The 23347-nt window shown below is 41.4% G+C and overlaps 1 protein-coding gene across 1 annotated transcript in view; it reads left to right on the plus strand.

The window, feature by feature from the left end:
* The window catches only part of HSD17B4 (hydroxysteroid 17-beta dehydrogenase 4), a 289335-nt gene that overhangs the window by 212431 nt on the left and 53557 nt on the right, over positions 1-23347 (plus strand). Inside the window, exons 18-22 of the mRNA XM_040421676.1 lie at positions 5305-5374; positions 6897-7003; positions 9609-9695; positions 12033-12122; positions 15010-15148. Of these exons, the coding sequence (XP_040277610.1) occupies positions 5305-5374; positions 6897-7003; positions 9609-9695; positions 12033-12122; positions 15010-15148 (493 nt within the window). The remainder of the gene's footprint in view (positions 1-5304; positions 5375-6896; positions 7004-9608; positions 9696-12032; positions 12123-15009; positions 15149-23347) is intronic.

Consider the following 23347-nt stretch of genomic DNA (forward strand, 5'->3'; position numbering starts at 1 on the left):
TTTTTGGGGGGGAAGGATGGGGGGGGGCGGTGGCAGATCTGATAAGAGCCTAAAGCTATTTAAATTACGTTAGGACCTGCCATCGGAGATTTCATTAAATTAAAAAGGAAAATTCCGATTGAAACAATGGCCACCAAAACTGAAACCCCACACTCCCATTATAAGACACTGGGATCCATTGGACCCTGCCGATGTCTGTCGTATGATGGATTTAAAATTCTATTTTCGGTGTTCTGCTCCTGTGACATGGCAGACATTTTTAACGTAAATATGAGCTGAGCCTTAAGATGGATTTACATGGACAGATTATCGGGAACAGACATTCCGGTGAACGCTCGTTCCTAACAATCTGCCAGTGTTAAGGTGCCGATCACCCGATTTAATGAGAGAAATACCCGTTTATCGGCTGATCCTGTCGTTCATGCAGGCACCCAAATTATCGTTTCTGAATGTGGAGCATTTTCCACCTACTAACAATCTTCTGGTAAGAAAAATGTATACAGTGTGTACAGGCCAGCGCACGAATCACGGCTGTCTTGGTAACTGTAACCACGAGAGAACAGAGGTAATATTTTGACACCTGAAGAAAGAAAAGGCTCACAGGCTATATTCTGTTATGAAATCGGCTGAACTCACAAATGGTTTGTAAGGGAATACTTTAAGAGTTTTACTGGACTTGAAGTCAATCTTGCAGAGTAATTGATTGAGGACTATAATAAAGTGAGCTGATTGGCTCTTGTGCAATAAAGTCAAGTACAGAATTGATATTGGACGATCAATAGCGCTGTACCTAGAATTGAATCTTTTTACCACTCTTAGGGCTCATGCACATAAACATTTATATATTTTATTTTATTTTTTTATGCGTCTGTATGCATAACCTTTTATTTCAATGGGGCTTGAAAAGAACTGAAATAACTGCGTTGCATGTCCGTTCCGCAAAAAAATAGATGTCCTATTCTGTTTTGCAGACAAGGACAGTTACAATAGATCCGCAAAAAAAGATTCAACACAGACCTCACACGGCATCTGTGTTTTTGTTTTTTTTCTCAGATCTGTGTTTTGCAGACCGCAAAATACATATGCCCATGTGCATAAGCCCTTAGGGCTCATGCACACACTTATTTTCTTTCAGTGTCCGTTCCGCATTCTGTTTCCGTTCCACAAAAGAATAGAACATGTCCTATGATTGTCCGCATTACGGACAAAGATGGGACTGTTCTATTAGGGGCTTGCTGTTCCTTTCTTTAAAATACGGAATGCATGCGGACGTTATCCGTATTTTATTTTCATATCGCAAAATACATATGATCGTGTGCATGAGCCCTTAGGGTGGGTTTACATAACGTTTAATTCCTCCATTTGACATTTAGGCTCCATTCACACGTCCGCATCCGTTCCGCAATTTTGCGGAACGGGTGCGGACCCATTTATTTTCTATGGGGACGGAATGGATGTGGACAGCACACAGTGTGCTGTCAGCATCCGCATTTGCGGAGCGTGGCCCCGATCTTCAGCTCCGCAAAAGATAGAACATGTCCTATTCTTGTTGGCAGCTTGCGGACAATAGGCAATTCTATAGGGGTGCCGGGCGGGTGTGTTGTGGATCCACAATTTGCGGGTCTGCAACACACCACGGCCGTGTGAATGGAGCCTTATACGTAAAAGAAATATATATAAATATAAAAACGCAGCTCATCACGTTTTTTATATTCTGCAGAGTCCAGTAAAGAAAGGTATTCAATTTTTTTTTTTTTTTTTTTTACAGTGGAACTCTGTGATGAACAGATACCACTGTATGGCATCAGTCTTGGGCATCCGTTTAACGTATACGTTTGCTTGATATACTAGAGAACTAAATGTGGTTAAAAATCTAATTATATCCTCTAAATGTCAACTGCTTTGATATTCATTTTTCGAGCAGCAAGCATTAGTCTGCCAGATCATCGCTAATGAGCGTTCGTAGTAACATTCTTTAGCGATGATCCGGCAGTGTAACACTGCCGCCAATTACCCGATGAACACTAAATGCTCGTTAATTGGGCAATCCAAATTTTTTAACTGGCTTAAAAATCTTTTGCCGGCGGTAGATCATGCTATCTAATAGCGATCTAACGATCTGTTGCCAGAAAACTAGTCAGTATGGGGAAGAGCGATGGCATTAGAGATTGGTCCTCCCTATACCATGGAGAAGATCTCTGCATGTAATAGCAGCTGTCTCCTCCATTAATGAGCAGGTGATTGCCGGGAATTGCCTTCTACATCGCTGTATGTAATAAAGCCTTAAGGGTTCCTTCACACACTGCAGATTTTGTCACAGAAATTTCCGCGACTGAATGTGTTCCATTCATTTAAATCTGGCAGCAAGGACATGGATTTCTGCACTTGTCTCACTTTTTGTGACTAACTGATTTTCAGTGGCAGAAATTTTTGCAACAAACTCCACATCGTGAAGTCACCTTTTACCTCTAGTCAACCGAAGGGATTTGTGTTCACCCATTAGGCCTCTTTCACACAGGCGTCGCGTGTGAGGGCCAGATAGGATGCGGGTGCGTCGCGGGAAAATGCGTGGTTTTCCACGCGAGTGCAAAGCATTTAATGCGTTTTGCACGTGAGAAAAAAAATCTGCATGTTTGGTACCCAAACCTAGACTTCTTCACAGAAGTTTGGGTTAGGTGTTGTGTAGATTTTATTATTTTGTTATAAGGGAAAATAATAGCATTCTTAATACAGAATGCTTAATAAATTAGGGGTTAAAAAAATAAAAATAAAAAATTCAACTCTCCTTATCCACTTGTTTGCGCAGCCTGGCTTCTCCTTTCTTCTTCTTTGATGACCTGGGAGGAAAAGGACCTTTGGTGACGTCACTGCGCTCATCACATGATCCATCACCACGGTGATGGATCATGTGATGAGCGCAGTGATGTCACCAAAGGTCCTTTTCCTCCCAGGTCATCAAAGAAGAAGAAAGAAGAGAAGCCAGGCTGCGCAAACAAGTGGATAAGGAGAGTTGAATTTTTTATTTTTATTTTTTTACATTTTTTTTTTAACCCCTACATCTCTAAGTTACTTGGCATTCTGTATTAAGAATGCTATTATTTTCTCTTATAACCATGTTATAATGGAACATAATAAAAATTGGCTCCCCATTCCGATAGTCTCCTAGCAAACGTGCGTGAAAATCGCACCGCATCCACGGCTGCTTGCGATTTTGACGCAGCCCCATTCACTTCTATGGGGCCTGCGTTGCGTGAAAAACGCACAATATAGAGCTTGCTGTGATTTTCACGCAACGCACAAGTGATGCGTGAAAATCACTGCTCATGTGCACAGCCCCATAGAAATGAATGGGTCCGGATTCAGTGCGGGTGCAATGCGTTCACCTCACGCATTGCAACCGAGCTGGAAACTCGCCCGTGTGAAAGGGGCCTTAGTGGCAGAGAGGCAAGTTGACACTGCAGGCATTTATGAGGATTCATTCCTTGGTTCCCCATAATTGCCTGCTTGTCAGCAGAGGTTAGAGCTGCATTTACTTGGAGCAATCGCCAACTCTGTGTGGGGACTAGGGATTGCTGCTGCCATCACTCTTCCCCATAGAGAATCGTTCAGTTTAGATGGCACAAGCTGCTGCCCACGAATGGTGATTACGGGAACTGCGCCAGTGCTGCTTTCACCTGATAAGCTTTTTCTTTTAAATCAGATAATTGGCAGCACCTTTACTCAGGGCAATTGTCGGAATTAATTGTTCCTAGGTACGTTCCTTCCCGATAATTGCCCCAATCCTTTTCCTGTGTAAGGGGCCTTTACATTAAAGTTGCTATAAAAAAAAAAAACTCCTACACATGTATAAAGGGAACAATCATTCACCTCCCCAGCTGAATTGGGTTAACAGGGCCGACATGAAGACGGCTACAGACTGCACCTGAGGAGCGGGCAGAGCTGCCATTACAAATGGCAGTAAAGTGGCTGAGAGAGAGGTTTGTAGGGAATTGGAATATATGAACATTAAATTGTGAGCTGCATTTGTGTGAAAAGAAAAGCTGTGTGGATAAAACCATACACATGCTGCCCGTACAGAGCCAAGATGGACACCAAATTCAGGGGAAATTACCAGTTACTGAGCACGACTCTAGGATGCACTTGGTAGGCCCCATCACAAGGAAGAATGGCTGGTTCGTTACCCTGCTTAATAGTAATATTACCCACTTCCCCATTTTCCTTTATCTAAAGCAATGTGTACTATGGGCTTAAAGAGCACCTGTCTGCAGGATCAACCCTAATAAATAGGCATGCTGCCTAGTAGGGTTGGACCTACTGATTACACAGATACCTGGATGGCCAAAATTTGTTGCAAATATCGCATGTATTAAATTGATGCAAGCTCCAACTCTAGCTTGTAGCTCAGCCATATTCACTTGAATGCTCCTAGGCCACATGATCGATGAACATGCACTGGCCTAGGAAAGGCGGAGCTCTGCTGCCTTCTCAAACAGCTGGTCAGCGGAGGTCCCGGGTGTTGGACCCCCACCGATCAGATACGGGTGACGTATCCTGAGGATAGGTAATCAGTAAAAAAAAAAAAAACATTTTTAATGAAGAAAACGATACTCTTAAGCATCTTCTGAACTGGTGGCAGTGTAACCTCGATGATTATTTTTTTTTGTTTTCTGAACATGATTATGGGGGCGGCCATTTTGCCTGAACAGCATTTAGAAAGCATTAAAAAAATTGCTTTACGGCAGCCCCATGGTCCATAGATACAATGAACAGGAGGGGACCTCATTGACTTACATGGGGAGTTTTCTGGGCATGTTCTATGACAAGGAAAGAATAGATAAGATTTGACAATCGCCTATTGTGAATGGTGAATCCTGTCTTAACTATACACAGAGGTGATATTGGTACAGGCAGGGTTAGAAGGAGTTAACTGCAATAAAGTGATCTGTACAAACCAAGAAGTAGCGCCAATTATTAGACATAGTGGCCAGTGCGAAAAATGCAGGATTTCTGGTTTTAGTTTAAATATAAAAAGTGACATGGAAAATTAAAAAGATCATCAAATTATTTAAAAATAAGTGGTTTAAACAGCAGGTGATTTTATGCAGACACATTCCCTTTAAGATGAACAGACTCCTGCTAATTAAGTTCTGATTAGTGCAGAACATTTCATTTTAATTAAACTTAATTAAGTGTGCTTCATTAAAGTAGAAATGTGTTGCATCCATGGTCAAGTAGACGCCAAGACACATTTTTGATTGAATTAGATCTAGCTTTGATTGATGCTTTTGCTTCTTCCTCCCACAGGCTGCTCTTTACCGCCTCAGTGGTGATTGGAATCCTCTGCACATTGATCCCAGCTTTGCTGCAATGGGAGGTAAGTGAGCAGGTAGAAGATCCATTAGGATGCCCACTCACAGGATTTTTATTTTTATTTTTTTTATATATGCAGTTTTGAAGCCAAAACCAGGTGTGAACTTGAAAGTAGATAGGAAACATTCTGCTGCTTGTTTAAGGTTATCCAACCCATAAAATGCCTCCCCATACGCCCTGGTTCCTCAGAGCTTGTACTTGCCTCATTTCCCGGCACACGCATCACTTCTGAAGTCTGCACGGCCCAGGCGTATGGTGAGGCATTTTAGGGGTTGGGTAACCCCTTTAACCATTTGCGAACTTAGCTTCAGAAACCTAATCAAAACCTGATCGTTCCTGGAATGTCTCCCAGATGCCTTAGAAGTTTCCAATAGAATGTGACATTTCATTATGTCTGACGTTATTGTATTACATGCTTGGCAACGTAGGTTCATACAACTTTGCCACCTGTGTAGCCTACTATTGGCTTTGTAGTTAAAGGACCTGCCACAGCCCTAGAAGAGGCTAGCAGATTCCTTCTGTATATTGCATTACATGTAAGGGTCTGGGCAGATGAAGTTTGTCACAATAACTGGTGGTTTGTTATAGACTCGTAAAGGAGTGCTCTGTGATATTAACTTTTAGAGAACAGTCGTCCATGATGCTTTTCTCCCTCGTTCTTAGTGGATCACATCTACTAAAACGCCTTTAAACCTAAAGTGTAAAAGTAAAGCTAAGAGCTGTTATCACACACTATACATCACAAATATGGGTGCAAACCTCAGGACCCCGACTTCATGTCCACTTGATCCAGACGTACAAAAGTAGACAGAGCTCCAATGGTTCAGTGAAAAAAATTGATACTTTATTTGCCCACATGTAAGGTTTCTTCTCTCTCCTGAGGCCTTTTTCAGGCAGCACAAGGGTGTACACGATAGTTATAAATAGCAAAGCCGTCAACTTTTGGATTGCTTCCTTCACAGTAGTTAGAAGAAGACATATACAGTAGGTTGTCTTTGTAAACTCAAAGGTGGTGGAATAAGGAGATGCTCCTTGAACAGCCATATAGCTTGCATATCCTAAAGATCAGCCTTGACTTTGCTGATTATTTTATTTTTCCTAAAATCATAAACTCCCCACTGAACATCTTCACGCATACATCGGATAATTCTGCCCCACGAGGCTGCTTCTTTGTTACATAGATTAGTTTTTCAGCACAATTTGAGATGTTTTGTGCATATGAGCATCTTTTTCTTGCCTGTGGTTATTGATTAGACTGTCCTCATCCATTTCGGTGCAGGTTTCTGTACTATTTTTTTAATTATTTTTTTATTTTTTTACGTTCATTTTCCCCCCTACTATACCTATTTAGGTTTAATTTTTTTCATATTATTATAAGTGTAAACATTTAAGGCATAGTCAATGAACACGGTTAAGACTCTAGAACAAGATGAATCAACTTTTATGGCACCTCAATGTCTTTGATGTAAATATGACACTGAATTCTTGACGTTATAGTTGCACCTTGCAATGGTTCCTCTCCACAGGGTTTGACAGACCCATATTACATGGTCTGTGCACTTTTGGATTTTCCGCCCGGAATGTTTTGAAGCACTTTGCAAATAATGATGTAACCAAGTTTAAAGCAATTAAGGTACAGTACTTGGCATTTTGTCTGTATTGTAAGATTGCTTAATATGAAATCACTTAGATTTATGTCCTACAAGAAAAACATCAGTCTGGATGATTTAATAATGTTGTCTACTTTCAGTGGTCATTGGCAGGACTTGATTACAGAGAAAGTATGCAGCGGGGTTGAGTTTTTTTTTTTTTGCTTGTTAGGAAATATTATTTAGAATCTTCTTTTTTTTTTTTTTTTTTTTTCTTAATAAAAGGCAAATCAAGCATTTGCTTGAGTGGAAACTAACAATAAATTTGTTTTGCATTCAGATGAATTGTAATGAAATAATAAACCTATAATAAAACCCTGAGATACAAAAAAATGTTTCTGATCCAACACTGCCCTCTCCACCAGGCTGCAACTGAGACATATATTATTTTGGCTACATTGATGGTGTCCATATACCCTCGAGGGTGAATAGCACCAGACCACGGATACAGAAATTTGTTGTAGTGGTATACATGTCACCAGTGCAGCCAAAACATGTCATGGTTGCATCCCAGCAGAGAATGTAGAGCAGAAGGGCATAGACCAGGGATGGCCAACCTGAGGCTCTCCAGCTGTTGCAAAACTACGACTCCCAGCATGCCCAGGCTACCTACAGCTATCAGCCTAAAGCAGGGCATGGTGGGAGTTGTAGTTTTACAACAGCTGGAGAGCCTCAGGTTGGCCATGCCTGGCATAGACGGTAAGGTAAGCTTATTTATTATTAAAGTAATTGGTCGGCTCTGAAAAAAATCTAAGTATTGCCAAAAATGTATGTAGCCACTGGCTGTAAGATTATTTCAGTTCAAACACAAAGCAGAGATCTTTCATATGATCAAGAATTAAACTGTAGGTAGTGTGTCCTTTCAAAAATCACTTTCAAACCAATGCTTGGTTGGGCTGTCTCCCCATATTATAATTGTACTGTGCCAAATTCTACCTGGTTTTAATTAATATGCAACTTTCGTGTGAACTGCATCACCTGTGTAGTACAGTCCGTTGAGGCGGTACAGGTCCAGGGAGTACATGCGCAGAGGTTTGAACTAACCGTGCAGGTTTTCCCAGGCATGATGAGTTGAGGAAAGCTTGGTCCCATCAATCAAGCAAGAGTGGAAGGTGCATGGAGGGTAAAGGGCCTGAAGTATGGTACACCAAGAAGCTCTCCTCCCCACAGTGCACTTGAGTGCTAATTAGCATATGTATGCCAATTTTAAGGAAGGTTACAGGAAATCCTGCTTCACGAAGAGACCAATGGGTTGAAGAGTATTCTTTATGTGGGAGATAAGTTCTGGAGAACTTTGGATGCGGTCACCACTTTTACTTGTCTTGGAGCTCACTTGCTAGGTCTGCTTTTCAGCTAAAGGCGTATTTAGAAAAAATACATTAATGGCATAATGTAGAGAAATGCTCTATATATCTTTTATTGGAATACTTTAAAGGGAACCGGTCATCGGATTTTGGGTATAGAGCTGAGGACAGGTGTTGCTAGATGGCCACTAGCACATCCGCAATACCCAGTACCCATAGCTCTGTGTGCTTTTATTATGGAAAAAAAAAAACTATTTTATACATATGTGAATTAACATAAGTCATATCTTACTTGTGTGACCAGAGAAGTGTCATATTTTCAAGCTCTGACTTATCTCAGGTTAATTTGCATATGTATCAAATCGGTTTTTTGACACAATAAAAGCACACAGAGCTATGGGGACTGGGTATTGTGGATGTGCTAGCGGTCATCTAGCAACCCATGTCCTCAGCTCTATACCCAAAATCCCAGTGACAGGTTCCCTTTAACATTAAGGGTTTGTCAATGATAAATCATCCCACCAGTTAGGTCACACTGGTAATGGGTATCCTTAGGGTGGCCATTGGGAATAAACTGTTTAGATGGACAAGTGTGTATTTGGGTGTTGGCTGTCCCTTTTACCTCCCCATTGCACATGCATGCTTGGCCAAGTTTGCATGCGTTCTGAATGGGGAGAAGTGATTCCAACTTCTATGGGGTGGCTTATCTACCTGAGTGCGAAACAATTAATCATATTGAAATCCAACAGCCGATCCTCCTTTCTTCCATCGTTTTGCCATTGGAAGAAGTTTGGGCCATCCCCGTACACATTAGATCAGGGGTGCACAACCTGCAGCCCGGGGGCCACATGCGGCCCTTGATACCATTCTGTGCAGCCCCCAAACATCTGGTAACAGACATGTATGTCTATGCTTTGTGGCTTCTCAAATGTTTTTCATGTATTCCCCCATTAGATGGGAGTCCTGGAACTGTAACTAGACATTAATGGTATATACTGTATGTTTACTGTGCCATAAATACAATATTTCATTTGTTAATACCCCTTTAAATTTTATTTTCGGACCTGGTCATTGGTTGAATCTGATACTGTGGCCCCCACCCATAAAACGTTATGCTCCCTCGCATTAGCTGGTCCGCCATTCTCGCTGAAATTAGCAGGTTTGACCAACCTAAATCAAAGGTTGGTTATGGCCAGTTTAAGAATGGTGTGATCAGATGACGTCTATGTATGTTGCTTCTACACATCAGTAGGAATTTTAGCTTAAACTTATTTTGTCTTTCAAGGTGCGCTTTGTGAAGCCAGTCATGCCTGGGCAAACTTTACAAACTGAAATGTGGAAAGAGGGCAACAGAATTCACCTACAGACTAAGGTCAGTAGAAACTGGTGCTTTTACTTGATACTGTGTGCTTTTCCTCCTCTGCCTTTGTATACCTGCTTTACATGGCATGCAGTTTTTGTCTGGGTGGCTTCATCCTTTGTCTTGTAAGCGTACATTCTGTCATTTACCCGAACATTTTAGATATTCCATCGCCTTTTGTTTTGTGCTATTACTTTGCAGCACCTAAAATAAAGAAACTCTGGCAAAGGCATGAAACTATTCTCTGTAAAACTTAAGCTTATACTGTGATCTTGCAAACCCCAGACACACAAATATCTACGGTATCTTTGTGTTGTGGAGCTATTGTTCCAGACTAAAGCCGCTATTTGCTTTTTGTATAATGTGAGAGATGGTCATAGCTTCAGGACTAGCCTCCTAATATAGTGAATACATAGCCTTTACAATAGAGTATTTATTAGATGTTGCAAGGGATAATACAAGGAAAGAACTGTCCTGCTTTTTTTTGATGGTCCATAAAGCCTACCGTTCATGCTGAGACATGTAGACAATGTTAAGTTTTGACATTTTAATTCCTTATTGTGGTGTTTAAATGCATAAATATCCAACAAAGCTGTAGCTTATTGAACACATTCCTCCCAGTATGTATGTGTATATATATATCCCCACACACATACATTAAGGGGGTCGTCTGAGTCGCATGAAAACTCGGGTAGCCCCTGTACATGAGCTAAAATAACACAAAGCAATTGTCCCCCCTTTTACTCCCCTGCTGTTTTCAGTGCTGCTTTGCAGTCCCCCTCCACCGCTATTTGTATTCCTGGCTGCAGCTGAGACATATCATGCACACAGATCACCACTGCAGCCAATCGCTGTGATCACGGTAGCCTGCTGCAGCCAGTAAAATAATTTGAGGCAGGGAGAACTGAAGCCCCTGTACAGGGGGTGCCTGAGTTTTTAATTGACCCTTTGTGTTTTGACAGTGTCTAACATAATTTTTTTATATATATTTTTTTAAAATAGCGATCATTAATATTTTAGCTGTTTGTACTACACTAGCTCTTCTAGACTTCATATTTTTGATGTAGTCTAGGCCAGTGATGGGCAAACTGCGGCTCTCCAGCTGTTGGAAAACTAAAACTCCCACCATGCCCTGCTGTAGGCTGAAAGCTGTAGGCAGTCTTTGCATGCTGGGAGTTGTAGTTCTGCAACAGCTGGAGAGCCGCAGTTTGCCTATCACTGGTCTAGGCTATCCCAATTTGGCACTTGTCAAAGTTGCTCAGAGCTTTATGCTTGCCAATTTTCCTGGTTCCAACATACATGGCCTTTTTGAAGGCTGCCATGTCAAGAAAATTGATGTTCTTCACTTTAGATTTCAAATAATGGGTATAATAAACCTTAACCTCAAGACGAGTTCCTCGTGGGGTACACTTCATATTTTGATAATCAGGTCCTCTTGGTTAAAGAGGACCTTTCACCTGTATAAACTATGTGAACTGAGTATGCTGCCATATAGAGCGGCGCCCGGGGATCTCACTGCACTTACTATTATCCCCGGGCGCCGCTCCGTTCTCCCGTTATAGGCTCCGGTACCTTTGCTCCTTAAGTTATAGTAGGCGGTGTCTTCCCTTGTCCTGTGGGCGTCTCCTTCTCCTAGGCTGCAGCGCTGGCTAATCGCAGCGCACAGCTCACAGCCTGGGAGTTTTTTTTTCTCCCAGGCTGTGAGCTCTGCGCTGCGATTGGCCAGCGCTGCAGCCTAGGAGAAGGAGGCGCCCACAGGACAAGGGAAGACACCGCCTACTATAACTTAAGGAGCAAAGGTACCGGAGCCTATAACGGGAGAACGGAGCGGCGCCCGGGGATAATAGTAAGTGCAGTGAGATCCTCGGGCGCCGCTCTATATGGCAGCATACTCAGTTCACATAGTTTATACAAGTGAAAGGTCCTCTTTAAAGAGAATAATCTTTGCAATGAACAATAACTGAATTCTGGTTATATATGACCAACATAGCTGAAATGCAGCACACTGACCACTCAGACCATATTTTAAATTTTTAACATGTTAAACACCAGTGTCAAGTTTTTGTCAATTAAAAAAAAAAAAAAAAAGCACAGGAAATTGGTTGTGAACCGACGATTGCATATTTAGAAAACAAGTCATTAAAGATGTGTAAGACATTTGACCTTTTATCATTTATTGAATGATGGCAATGTTCTCTTGCGAGGGATAAGGCTTATTGATCTGTGTGCATTGTAAGAGGAGACATGTCATGAAATGTCACAGGAGATGACTTTAACTAAGATTAAATGACTTGAAATGCTATTTTTCTTGCTTGAGTTCTAGCTGAAAAAGTTATGCCCTTTTTCCAGGTGAAAGAGACTGGGGAAATTGCTATTGCTGGTGCCTACATTGACCTTACATCAACTGCTAATAGTCTGGAGTCCAATGCAACAGTCCAGGTAAGGAAATGCATACAGATGTAGACCTGTAATGAACGCAGATTGATGAAGTAGACACAGTGTCTCTTGCCCAGATTTACGATTGTGCCTATCTGTCTAAAAACCCCAGATGTGCCCAATTGCACCACTTTTTAGGCAGATTTTTAGCGTACATGCATTGTTCATACACTGTTAATGATTTCTTTGGAGATTGATTGAATAAGGAGATTCTGGGATTTTTACTTGCTGTAGTTAGCTTTCAATCTCGCAAAATTACAATGTCCTTTCTATTGTAAAAAAAAAACCTCACCGTAGACTATAGAGACTAAAAAGTGCAATTTAACTCTACATTTCTGTATTGATTTGTTAGGTTTACAGTGAAAACCGCACATCAATTCAGTTGTCGGATTGCGCTCTGTAACACAATTTATTTACAAAGAATAGCAGACATGTCCGTTAGTAGTTCCCATTGATTCTTGCCATGTTCCTGTTATCCCTGACTGATTTGTGCTCTCTCAGCACATTGATGCAAGATACATGGCTAAAAATCCAATAAGTGGGTTGTAGCCTTGTCACAATTGGCACATAGAAACACAAATGCTAACTTGATCACTCTAGGAACAAAATAATTCCAATGCCTCTCCTGTGCTCAGGAAACAGTCTTAAGATGCAGCATTTAGTTGAAGAGCAGTGATTTGTGGTAATGTAATGCAGGTCATCCTTTCGCACTGTACATGATTCTTGCTAAAACCTAGTACATACTGTAGAGGACATTGTTAAGAAGTATACATGGTGTGGTATACAACCCTGCATATATCAGTATAGGAGGGGGTTCTTTGCGGAGCATACTACGACTTGGAAATGGCAAACTCACTTATTTAATTGACTTGATACTTCACCTGCAAAAAAATGGCATTTATGATCATAATAACCAGTAGGTTTTTTAATGTTGTACTTAGTGTAACGATTTTAATCAAAGGGATTCATTTTAATTTGTTTTGTCAGACTATTTATTTATTTATTTATTTATTCGTTTTAATTAAATTACCAAATAGGCAAGACTGGTCACAATTGCTTGTAGTTAGTTACATCCTTTTCTCAATATTAATAGTAGGTCTTCTACACCCTGTGTTCTCAACCTTGTGGTATACATATCAAGGGCAGAGCTTTCTAATCTCTACCTACTGGGGCATCACCAACCAAACACGCAGGGGCGGATTGGCCATAAACAATACAGGGAAATTTCCTAGTGGCCACCCAAACTCTCCTGATAGCCACAGACCAGGTACATAATCTGATGCTCAACGGTTGCAGTTGACCTCTTTAACTGTATTACTATCCTCAGGACGATGATGCAGTTAAATACTGTGGAGAGGGCAACAGTATTTCTTGCTGCACTGTGGTATTTGATTCTGTTGGGCCGGTACTTTGTGCTGCAATATGGTATTGCTGGCCCTGCCTACTTGTGTTGGCCAGTCTACAACATGGGGACACTTTTAGTTTTTTTCCAGGGCAGCATTAAGTTCCCAATCCACCTCTGCAAACACAGTAAAGCCTAGACCTCATGTATGGTTGGTTGTCTATACTGAAATACTTAACTGCATTTGTCTTAAAAATTTGGCTTCTCAGCCCTGTAGGACGATTAAATACACACACACAAAAGGAGCCTGTTCTCTTTCTAAACCAGATATTAGTGCAACCAATAACTGGTGGATGCCTCTCTAATGATGCCCACCTTACGGTTTAGGGCACATTCAGACTGTATAAATGAGCCCGCATACGATCCGCAATTTTGCTGAACAGGTGTGGACACATTCATTTCAATGGGGCTACAAAAGATGCGGGTAGCATGGCCATGTGCAGTCTGCAAATTGCGCAACGCACACAGGCCTGTATCTGTGTTTTGCAGGTCCGCAATTTGTGGCCGCAAAACAATATGGCCGTCTGAATGTAGCCTTAAACACTGCTCTAGGCGTGGAACTAGCACTGTACTCATGCGGTGCTTCTAATATGGAGCACATTGGGAAAACTTTTGTGCTAGCCAGAGAAGTCTCATAGGTAGACTCAGCAGATAATAGCAAGTTCAAAAGGGCTAACAGACCAAATCACAGGTGACTGTGGCCAGCAGTTCACTTGTTTAAATATGCTGCCAAGCTCCAGCCTGGAATGTTGGCACGTGCTTGATTGGCTTGATGTCCCAGCTGATCTGGCCGTGATGTCAACATTCAATGAATGCCGGAGCCCTGCCTGATTGCCCCGGCATCCCTACATTCTGCTAGACCGGAACACCGTACATGAACTTTTGAAGCAATTTGTTTGAGCACCAGGAAACCTGCACTATTGCTCCTGTATGTTAAAATATGTTGCCCACCACTTTTTCCATGTCCAGGGGAGGTTGCAGAAAGATCACACCATTGGGGACTCCTGTAGTATGTATGGCACATCTTGGCATCACGATGGTGCAAGTGTTAGGCTATCTCCAGCAAGCCCCTAGAGCTGAGTGCAGTCGCAGCGTTCAAGGATGCCCATTGCTTTGACAGGCCCCAGCAGTCAGACCGCTGCAGACCAAAAACGCATCCCGCAAGCAATGAACAGGGTACAAGAAGTTGTAATTGCTGAACTTATTAAGCAATAAATTTATTGTTTCAATAGCTTTTTCAGCCAGACAGTGTCGTACAACTGGGAATAATTTCTGTACAGTAAATCCATTGCATGCAGAGTAATAGAATTAATAGACGTAACGAGTTAATCCATGGTACATGGCATTGATTTGAGAACTGTGAATCATTATGCCTTTCCATTTACAGCATTTCAAAAATTACAGCTGCCTTCTTATGAGGGCAATGATTGGCTACAGAGGATGTCATTTTTATATGTACCTAAGGTAACTGTTACAATTACTTTCTAGGATGTAGGACTGCAGAGTAACCTGGTCTTTGAAGAAATCAGCCGTCGTGTCAAAGATGCTGGAAGTGAAATGGTTAAAAAAGTAAATGCGGTCTTCCAGTGGGACATCACCAAGGATGGGAAAACTGCTGCACAATGGAGTGAGTTACATTTCAGTCATATTACATAAAAACCTGCAATTTGTTTGACTTTAAATGCTTTATTTTGTGTCCAATGTTCTTCTTGATATCTGTTTTGAAGTTTGATTTGGTTGATCTCTGTAACAAGATTCTACTCTGACAATACCAAATTTTTCATACAGCCGTCAAAAGCAAGAGCAACACAGGATAATTGTCTTATTTTTCTTCTGTGGACAGTACAGTTTCATTTTTGCTGCATGAAAGCCATACTTTAACCCCTCTGGATTCTAAGAGAACTTATAAGAAGATTGCAGCAAAAGAACAGATAAATGAAACAATATTTTATTTTATTTTTTGCCACCATAAAAATACCACAGTATATGCCATAAATGTCTGATAGGTGCGGGTCCTAACTCTAAGACCCACACCTTTATCCAAAATGGGACCAACCTTCCCTACTGAATCTGATTAGGTCATGATTCTGTCATTTTTATAGAGCTCAATTTTTTTTCTGATTTAGAGCTGCAAATTCCCTGCGTAGGTATAAAGGGGTTGTCTGTGAAATGGGTAATGCTTTTTGACCTAATCAGTCTACTGTCACACAAACAGTGCCTGTCTGTGTCTGCAGATCATGTGATCCTCCTCCTCAGCCTTGCCCTCTTGGCGGAACATCAGCAGTGATGCTTCATGGACAGGGTCGGTGTACACTGGTGTCAAGAATGAGCATATGCTGACTGAACAGCCGCAAATGAATCAAGGCAACTGGACTTACTGTAGATTTCTTGAAAACGTTCTTACAACAAGCTTTCTCAATTCTGAGTGACTGTACAAGAATTCTCTGGGAATAAATATGTAACTGAATCAACATCTGGTAATTATACCCAGCATGGGGTCAAAGGTGTTGATTCCATTATCCTAATTGGATAATGGAATCAACACCTTTGACCCCATGCTGGGTATAATGACCTCTGACCCCATGCTGGGTATAATTACCAGATGATTCAATTACATATTTATTCCCAGAGAATTCTTGTACAGTCACTCAGAATTGAGAAAACTCGTTGGAAGAACGAGTGAAACGTTTTCAAGAAATCTACAGTAAGTCCAGTTGCCTTGATTTATTTACAGATATACCATGACCTGGATAAATGAGAACCTTCACAGACAGCAGCAAATGAGTGTGATATCTGGCATGGTTTTGTAGTACCTGCCAGGAATTTCTACATGACGCTGAAACTACTAGACATCTCAAAGGTCCAGAGTGAGGATGTCAACCAATAGTATGTGAGAGGGAGGCAGCTAGTGGTAGAAACAACACTTTAAACCTACCTAAAAGGTATGGACCTACGCCATGTAGGGTGGAAACCATCTTTTCATGAAAATAAAAAACGCCTTTAAAATAAAATTATAAAAAATTAAACCCCTTGCCTCTAAAACCAGATTCTCGAGTGGTCCCCGTCATCCAGTTTATTTTCCTGCAGTAATGACCTGCCTACATCCATGTGACTGTTGCAACCAATCATAGGTCTCAGCAGTCCTGTGCCGTACATGCTAGAATTACCGCGCATTGTGGTTGGCTTCATCGGTCACTTAAATCAGAGATAAGAGCATTGGGAACCTTGGGTGCATCAGCATTGGTGAGATGGGGTGTTTAGCTGGTGTGTGTAGATGGATAGATAATGTATGTAGTGGCTAAAAGACAGTCAACCAATGAGGGAGCATTTCTACAGATGCACCTTCTTGATAACTGGCCTAAATATCAGTTCATGTAAACTGACCCTTACATGGCTCAGATGGACCAATTATCCGGAATAGGACCTTAAAGGGGTTTTCCAGGCTTGATATACTGATCCTGATATCCTCAGGATAGGTCTTCAGTATCAGATTGGTGGCAGGGGAGGAAGATGTATGTTTTGTTATATGCGGATGAGCCTCTAGGAGCAAAGGGGTGTTGCAGTTACATCGAGACTTCACTTTCTCTACAACTACCGCGCCCTCTCAATTTTGATTGACAGTGCCTGGTCCTGTCAAAGTACTGAGGGTGTGGCAGTTGCAAAGATAACAGAGCCTCTAGGTGCAACCCCCATCTCTTGTTGCTCCTAGAGGCCAATTTGCATATATTAAAACATCGTTTTTTTTCAGCAATGCGGGCACATATGAACATGGGACTAACAGACTCTACACTGAGACAGAATTTGATTAATCGGTACCTGTGTTGGGCTTTAGTTCAATAAACCTGCTAATCGCAGAGCTGAAGTCTGTCAATCCCATGGACTCCAGTAGTGTTCTGCTACAGTCTGTGGTACAAGTGATCACAATATTGCATGTACATGTCCCTTAAGGGGACGTAATATTACAATAAAATAATTAAAATGGACATAAATTCAAAACCACTGCTTTGCCCAGTTCTACGTGTAAAATTAAAAAACATAACTAAAGAAAACTGGCATAAACCCGTCTGAAAATTTTCTAACTATTAAAATATTGTTTTCGGTACAGTGGACTCTGTAATGGAAAAAAATATGAAATTCACCGTGTTTTTTTTGTTCCCCTCAAAAAATGTTAAATGATAAGTTGTATGTTCTCCAAAGTGGCATCAATAAAAACTAGTTTGGTTTGTCCTACAAAAACAAACAAAAATAAATTTGGGCTGGTACTATCTCTTATGGAGAGCGCCTTAATCAGCGTGAAGACTTAAAGAGGACCTTTCATCAGCATCAAGTATGTAAACTGAATATACATACATGGAGAGCGGCGCCCAGGGATCCCCCTGCACTTACTATTATCCCCGGGCGCCGCTCCGTTCTCCGGTTACAGGCTCCGGTAAAGTCATAGTTAGGCTCCACCCATTTGAGCCTGCCGGCGTCTTTCTCCTATGTTGTAGCGCTGGCCAATCGCAGCGCTCAGCTCATAGCATGGCTAAGAGCTGAGCGCTGCGATTGGCCAGCGCTACAGCATAGGAGAAGGAGACCGCGGCAGGCTCAAATGGGTGGAGCCTAACTATGACTTTACCGGAGCCTGTAACCGGAGAACGGAGCGGCGCCCGGGGATAATAGTAAGTGCAGGGGGATCCCTGGGCGCCGCTCTCCATGTATGTATATTCAGTTTACATACTTGATGCTGATGAAAGGTCCTCTTTAAAGGCCTTACATGCTCCTCTGGAATTCTAGTAAGAGATGCAAATGAGCTCTTAACAAGCTCTGCCTTTTAATGCCACCTGATGTAAGGCAGCTATCCTATAAGTCAATGTTTGACCCTTTTTAAATAGGCCTTGAGACATGACTCGGATATTAAAGAAGCCAGCACCTCATCTGCAGACAGTGTCATCAGAGGCAGAGCTCTGATGGAAATACAAAAGTTATGGGTGTCAGAAAATGGCACTTTAGAAAAATAAAAACCTTTTTTAAAAAAAAAATTTCATTAAAGATGTAAAACTTAATAAAAACTATACAACCTTGCGATTGCTGTAATTGCCCTGAGGCACATAATGAGGTTGTCACCCTGCAATTAAGTTTTTGTCACCACCATTGATCTATGTAAAAAGACCTTCAGTCTGCTTTGTGAAATTTCTGCTTTGCAGACTGCGGTTGGCACTTCAGTACATCAACTCCAAATATTTTAATCGGTCTGCTTCACTGACTATTTATTGTAACTTTGTGTCCGCGAGAACAGTAGAGCAGAATGAAGAACATTCGGTACCTTTTCATATGCGTTGGCAATTATGCTGTCCTTTTTTTGTCTATCTTACTCTTCAGTAAGTTGACATTTTTTTCTTTGACAACAGAAATATTGTGGTTTTTAATCTGCTAATGTTGATAGGTTTAGGCTGCTGTTCTGCAGCTTTTCTCCAGGCTTACTTTTTGTATAAAAAAAAAAAATCCAAGTAAAATTTTAAGCTTCTGAGGCTTTCTCTGTAAGTGTTTATCGTTATCCTTTGGGGCTAGCTGCTGGGCTTGTTCCATTATTAAATTTGTTACTCAGCTGTGTTTCCTTGTCCTTTAATCTATGGCTTGTCATCTCATGCCTTGCTCTGTGGATGTTCTAGGCACAGCTACTGACAGCACTAGGATCTGTACAGACCCTTCAGCTCATTGCTGTCATGGCTGATGAGCCCTTCTTTGGCAAACTCATGTCCTTGAGCTTGCCGTTGGAGAAGAATGCAAGAAACAGGAAGGAGTGTGCTGGAGAGAGAGAGTGTATGGTCATTGATTATGTTGTATACTTTGCTTTTTCAGTTTAACATTTAAATCTCCCATGCTTCGTATGAAGACCCATGCATAAAAAATTGTCATTGACTTAACAGTTTAGCGTTCCCCTTTTTTGAGCAGTGTTTACAGATATTGCAACTGTATGGAGATTGCTGTAAGTACCATAATGCAAGTCATCAGAAAAGACAATTCATTGCAATACAGAAGTCTTGTATTGTAAAAGCAATCACACTGTGGACACGGAAAAAAAGTCCCAGTGCCAAAATTGCCTGGCCTCCCAAAAAAATGGAATAGTAAGTAGTGTACCGTTTTTAAAGTCGCCCCACAAAAAAAAAACATTATATGGCTGTCGACTGAAAATGTAAAAATGGATTGCAGCAACTGCTACCTGTTGTCATACCCCCCTGCGGTTAGAGTCTAAGGCAACCCCAAAGTACTTGCCAGAGCCCACCGCAAGGCATTTCAGACTTGACTGCTAGGGACCCTAGTTACATCTAGGGTGTGTAAGGTGACAAAAAACTGGTCACCAAACCAGATGACCAAATGAAAGCAGACAGAATAATCAAACTAGCTGAAATCAAAACCAGGAGGGTACAGACATAGCCAGATCAGCTGCAAAGAAGTTAATCAGTAGAGCAAGCAGAGGTCCAAACGACAGTACGGAAGTAGCCAGGTCGACCAGAGGTTCTTCAGTGGAACTAACAAAGGTCGGTACACGAGAGCTATTGAGCAGGCCTTCAGTTCAGGCACATAGCACTGAAGCACAGACAGAGCCAAGACACAATATGCAATTACAGGCACTGAGTAGCTTTAGTACCAGGTTTAAATCCCCCCCCCCCCGCCTATACCTCTGGTGGGGCACCAAGCAATTCAGGGCTCTGGCTTGGTGTTAAGAGTCTCTGAAGGGTTGGCTGGTCAGCATAGAAACTTAAAGGGAATCTGTCACCCCCATTTTGGACAATTATCTGCTGCAATACATGCCTAGTACTATAGATAAACAATTTGGGAACTGGACTCCTTAATTTTTTATTTTTTTTTACCCCTGTCTCCTGTACCACTTTCTCGGTGTTTAAAGCTGTACTGAAATACATTGTCAGGCCTGTGGAGCATGTGCAAGAGTCCTCTCCACTGAGCGCAGCAGTTCAGACTGTATTTCAGTGCAACTTTGAGAGCTTACAGCAGCGGAAACATTGGGCAGTAGGAAAAATAAAAAAACAGGGCTCTGGACTCGTGTATGACTGCATCACCATCACAGCTTCTCTTTAAAGGGAACAATTGTGCGACTATCAGACGAGCTGCTCCTGATCTTGCATGGACTGGAGCAGCAACTGCCGGTTGGGGGTGGACAGACAACACGGATGATAGTTGGGCAAGCTAGTAACGATACTTTCACATGCATAACTACAGTCTGTTTTGTAGCTTGGCCGGTGTATGGATTGGTTTTCAGTGCTCGGGACTATTGCATGGGTAAATCCTCTCCTGATTAAAGTTAGTAGGAAAATCTCTCACAATTTCTCAAAACATACATGTTCACTTTAACTGTATAGAATCATGAATCTTGCATTCCCTAGATGTGTGCTTGCCTTCAAGCTTTACTTGTTTTGGCTTTGCACTGTGATTTTTGGTGTGGGTGAGGTATGACTAGCGCACGCAATACGCCATCTATTGTTGCCAAGCAACATGACGCAAGTATGTCTTGCTAGCTGCATCACTTTCTACAAAGTCAAGGTAAAATCACTAGTGACTGTCAAGTTCTCATTCAGATGTAAGGTTTTGCTTTTGTGAGTAATACTTCAGCGGTCAGAACATAGAAATTCTTTTATTTGTTATCAGATTCAGGTGTAAGTGTTTAAATAAAATGTATAATATGTGAAGGGTCTTTGAGTAGCCAAATAGTAGCCTAAGTGATAACTAAATATACAAAATTAACCCTTGCACACGACTGCAAACAGTGGATCTATTCTTGTTCACTAAACGGACATCAATAGGACTAGCTCTATAAGATGCGGCACAGATGACATGTTTTTTCCAGCCCCATAGAAATTAATTGGTCCGCGTGCGATACTCAAATGCGGATTGGATGCAACCAGAAATTACGGACGTGTGCATAAGACCTTATAGAAATGCCTTAGCAGGTTAGCTCTGTAAGTTACATTGCGTAAAACTACATAAAAATGAGATCACACAAATATAAATTTAATTTCTGATGTAAAAAGAAAGTTACAGGTCTTAAAATTGTATTTTTATTTTAGTGCCCTGGTGTTAAATTTGAAAGTATGAAAATGTTTTATAGGTCATCCTGTTAATTGTATTTTCTTTCATTATGGTAGAAATCGATTTTGCTTAATTGGCAATATATTGTGCACTGGTATAATTGCATTACAGTACAGTTCTTGAGCATTAAAGAGTATCTCCAGTAATCCCCTTTAAAAACGTTTTGGGATATAGACCTCTGTGTAAATTCAAGTTTCTAATCGAGAATTAACAAATTACTATTCTTTGCTGTTTATTAGCTTGATTCTCGTTCAGTCTGCACATGCTATTCCTTTTATCATAAGACCGAGTATGAGGAGACCTGAATAAGTTCAGCCCTTTACTTACTCCCTGCTGAATGAGAGATTAAAGGGGTTGTCTCACTTCAGCAAATGCCATTTATCATGTAGACATAGTTAATACAAGGCACTTAGTAATGTATTGTGATTGCCCATATTTCTTCCTTTGCTGGCTTGATTAGTTTTTTTCCAACACATCATACACTGCTTGTTTCCATGATTACAACCACCCTGCAATCCAGCAGCAGTGGTTGTGCTTGCACATTGTAAGAAAGATGTAGGCCTTTTGTAAGGAAATTGGCGTGTGCATACTGTAGGCCAGCACTTTTTCCTATATTGTGCAAGCACAGCCACCACTGCTGGATTGCAGGGTGGTTGTAACCATGGAAACGTGTACAATGTCATGGAAAAATGAAGCCAGCAAAGGAAGCAATATGGACAATCATGATACATTAGTAAGTGCTTTGTATCAACTTTGTCTACATGCTGAAGTGAGACAACCCCTCTAAAGAGGTTTTCTGACTTCTAAAATAAAGGCTTTTTTTTTTTTTATGTGCCCTCACCACTGCCACCTGTGTACTTTCATTATTTTGTTCATTTTGCTTTGTTTCCAGCATTGGCGTGATTGCTTAAAAGGGTTGTGCATCAATATCTGATCAGCAGGTGTCTGACACCCAGCACCCTGCCGATCAGCTGTTTGAGATGGTGCTCCATGCGCTGCTTTCTCTATTACACTGCACTTTACACTGCCGAGGTGATGACAAATATTCACTCCGTTCACTTGAATGGAGCCAGCACTTGTAATTACACTACGCCTCTTTACAGGAGACGACGCACAATGTAATGACCAGGGATGACCACCTTGTCAAACAGCTGATCTGAAGAGGTCCGACTCCTGGCACCCCGCCAATCAGATATTGATGACCCATCCTGAGGATAGGTCATCAATATAAATCGTTGCACAACCCCTTTAAATTTGTTACTGGCAAAAAAAAAAAAAACTCCCATAATCCCCTGCTTCTAAATTCCTCCTGTAAATGCTCACTTTCCTTCCAGGGCATGGTATTTCAAGTAATCACCCCCTTGTCTCTGTCTTCAGTCACTCTCTATTATAGCTCTGTTTTTAGGGGGACTTGACTGCATAGATTCCTTCAGGGGTCATAGCTGTCCAGAGAGCAATCATCACCTGAGCTCTCAGATGTCTCCTGTCACCACATATCGGAATGTCACTGAATCCGTTATTAAACCTCAGGTGTCATCCTGTTAATTTCTGCAACTGTGCAGTTAGTTCATAGAGCACTGGTATGTTTGGGGGCAGCCAGTGCAGAAAGGTTACCCAGAGAGCCACCTGAAGGCTCACACCAATCAGTAGGGAAACTCCTGTTTCCACTCTTCCTATATTTAAGCGAAAGGTGGCGTCTTTTAATTTGACATATGTAATAATATCACGAGATATGCTA

Source organism: Bufo bufo, chromosome 2 (assembly GCF_905171765.1).
Source record: "Bufo bufo chromosome 2, aBufBuf1.1, whole genome shotgun sequence".
Taxonomy (NCBI): Eukaryota; Metazoa; Chordata; class Amphibia; order Anura; family Bufonidae; genus Bufo; species Bufo bufo.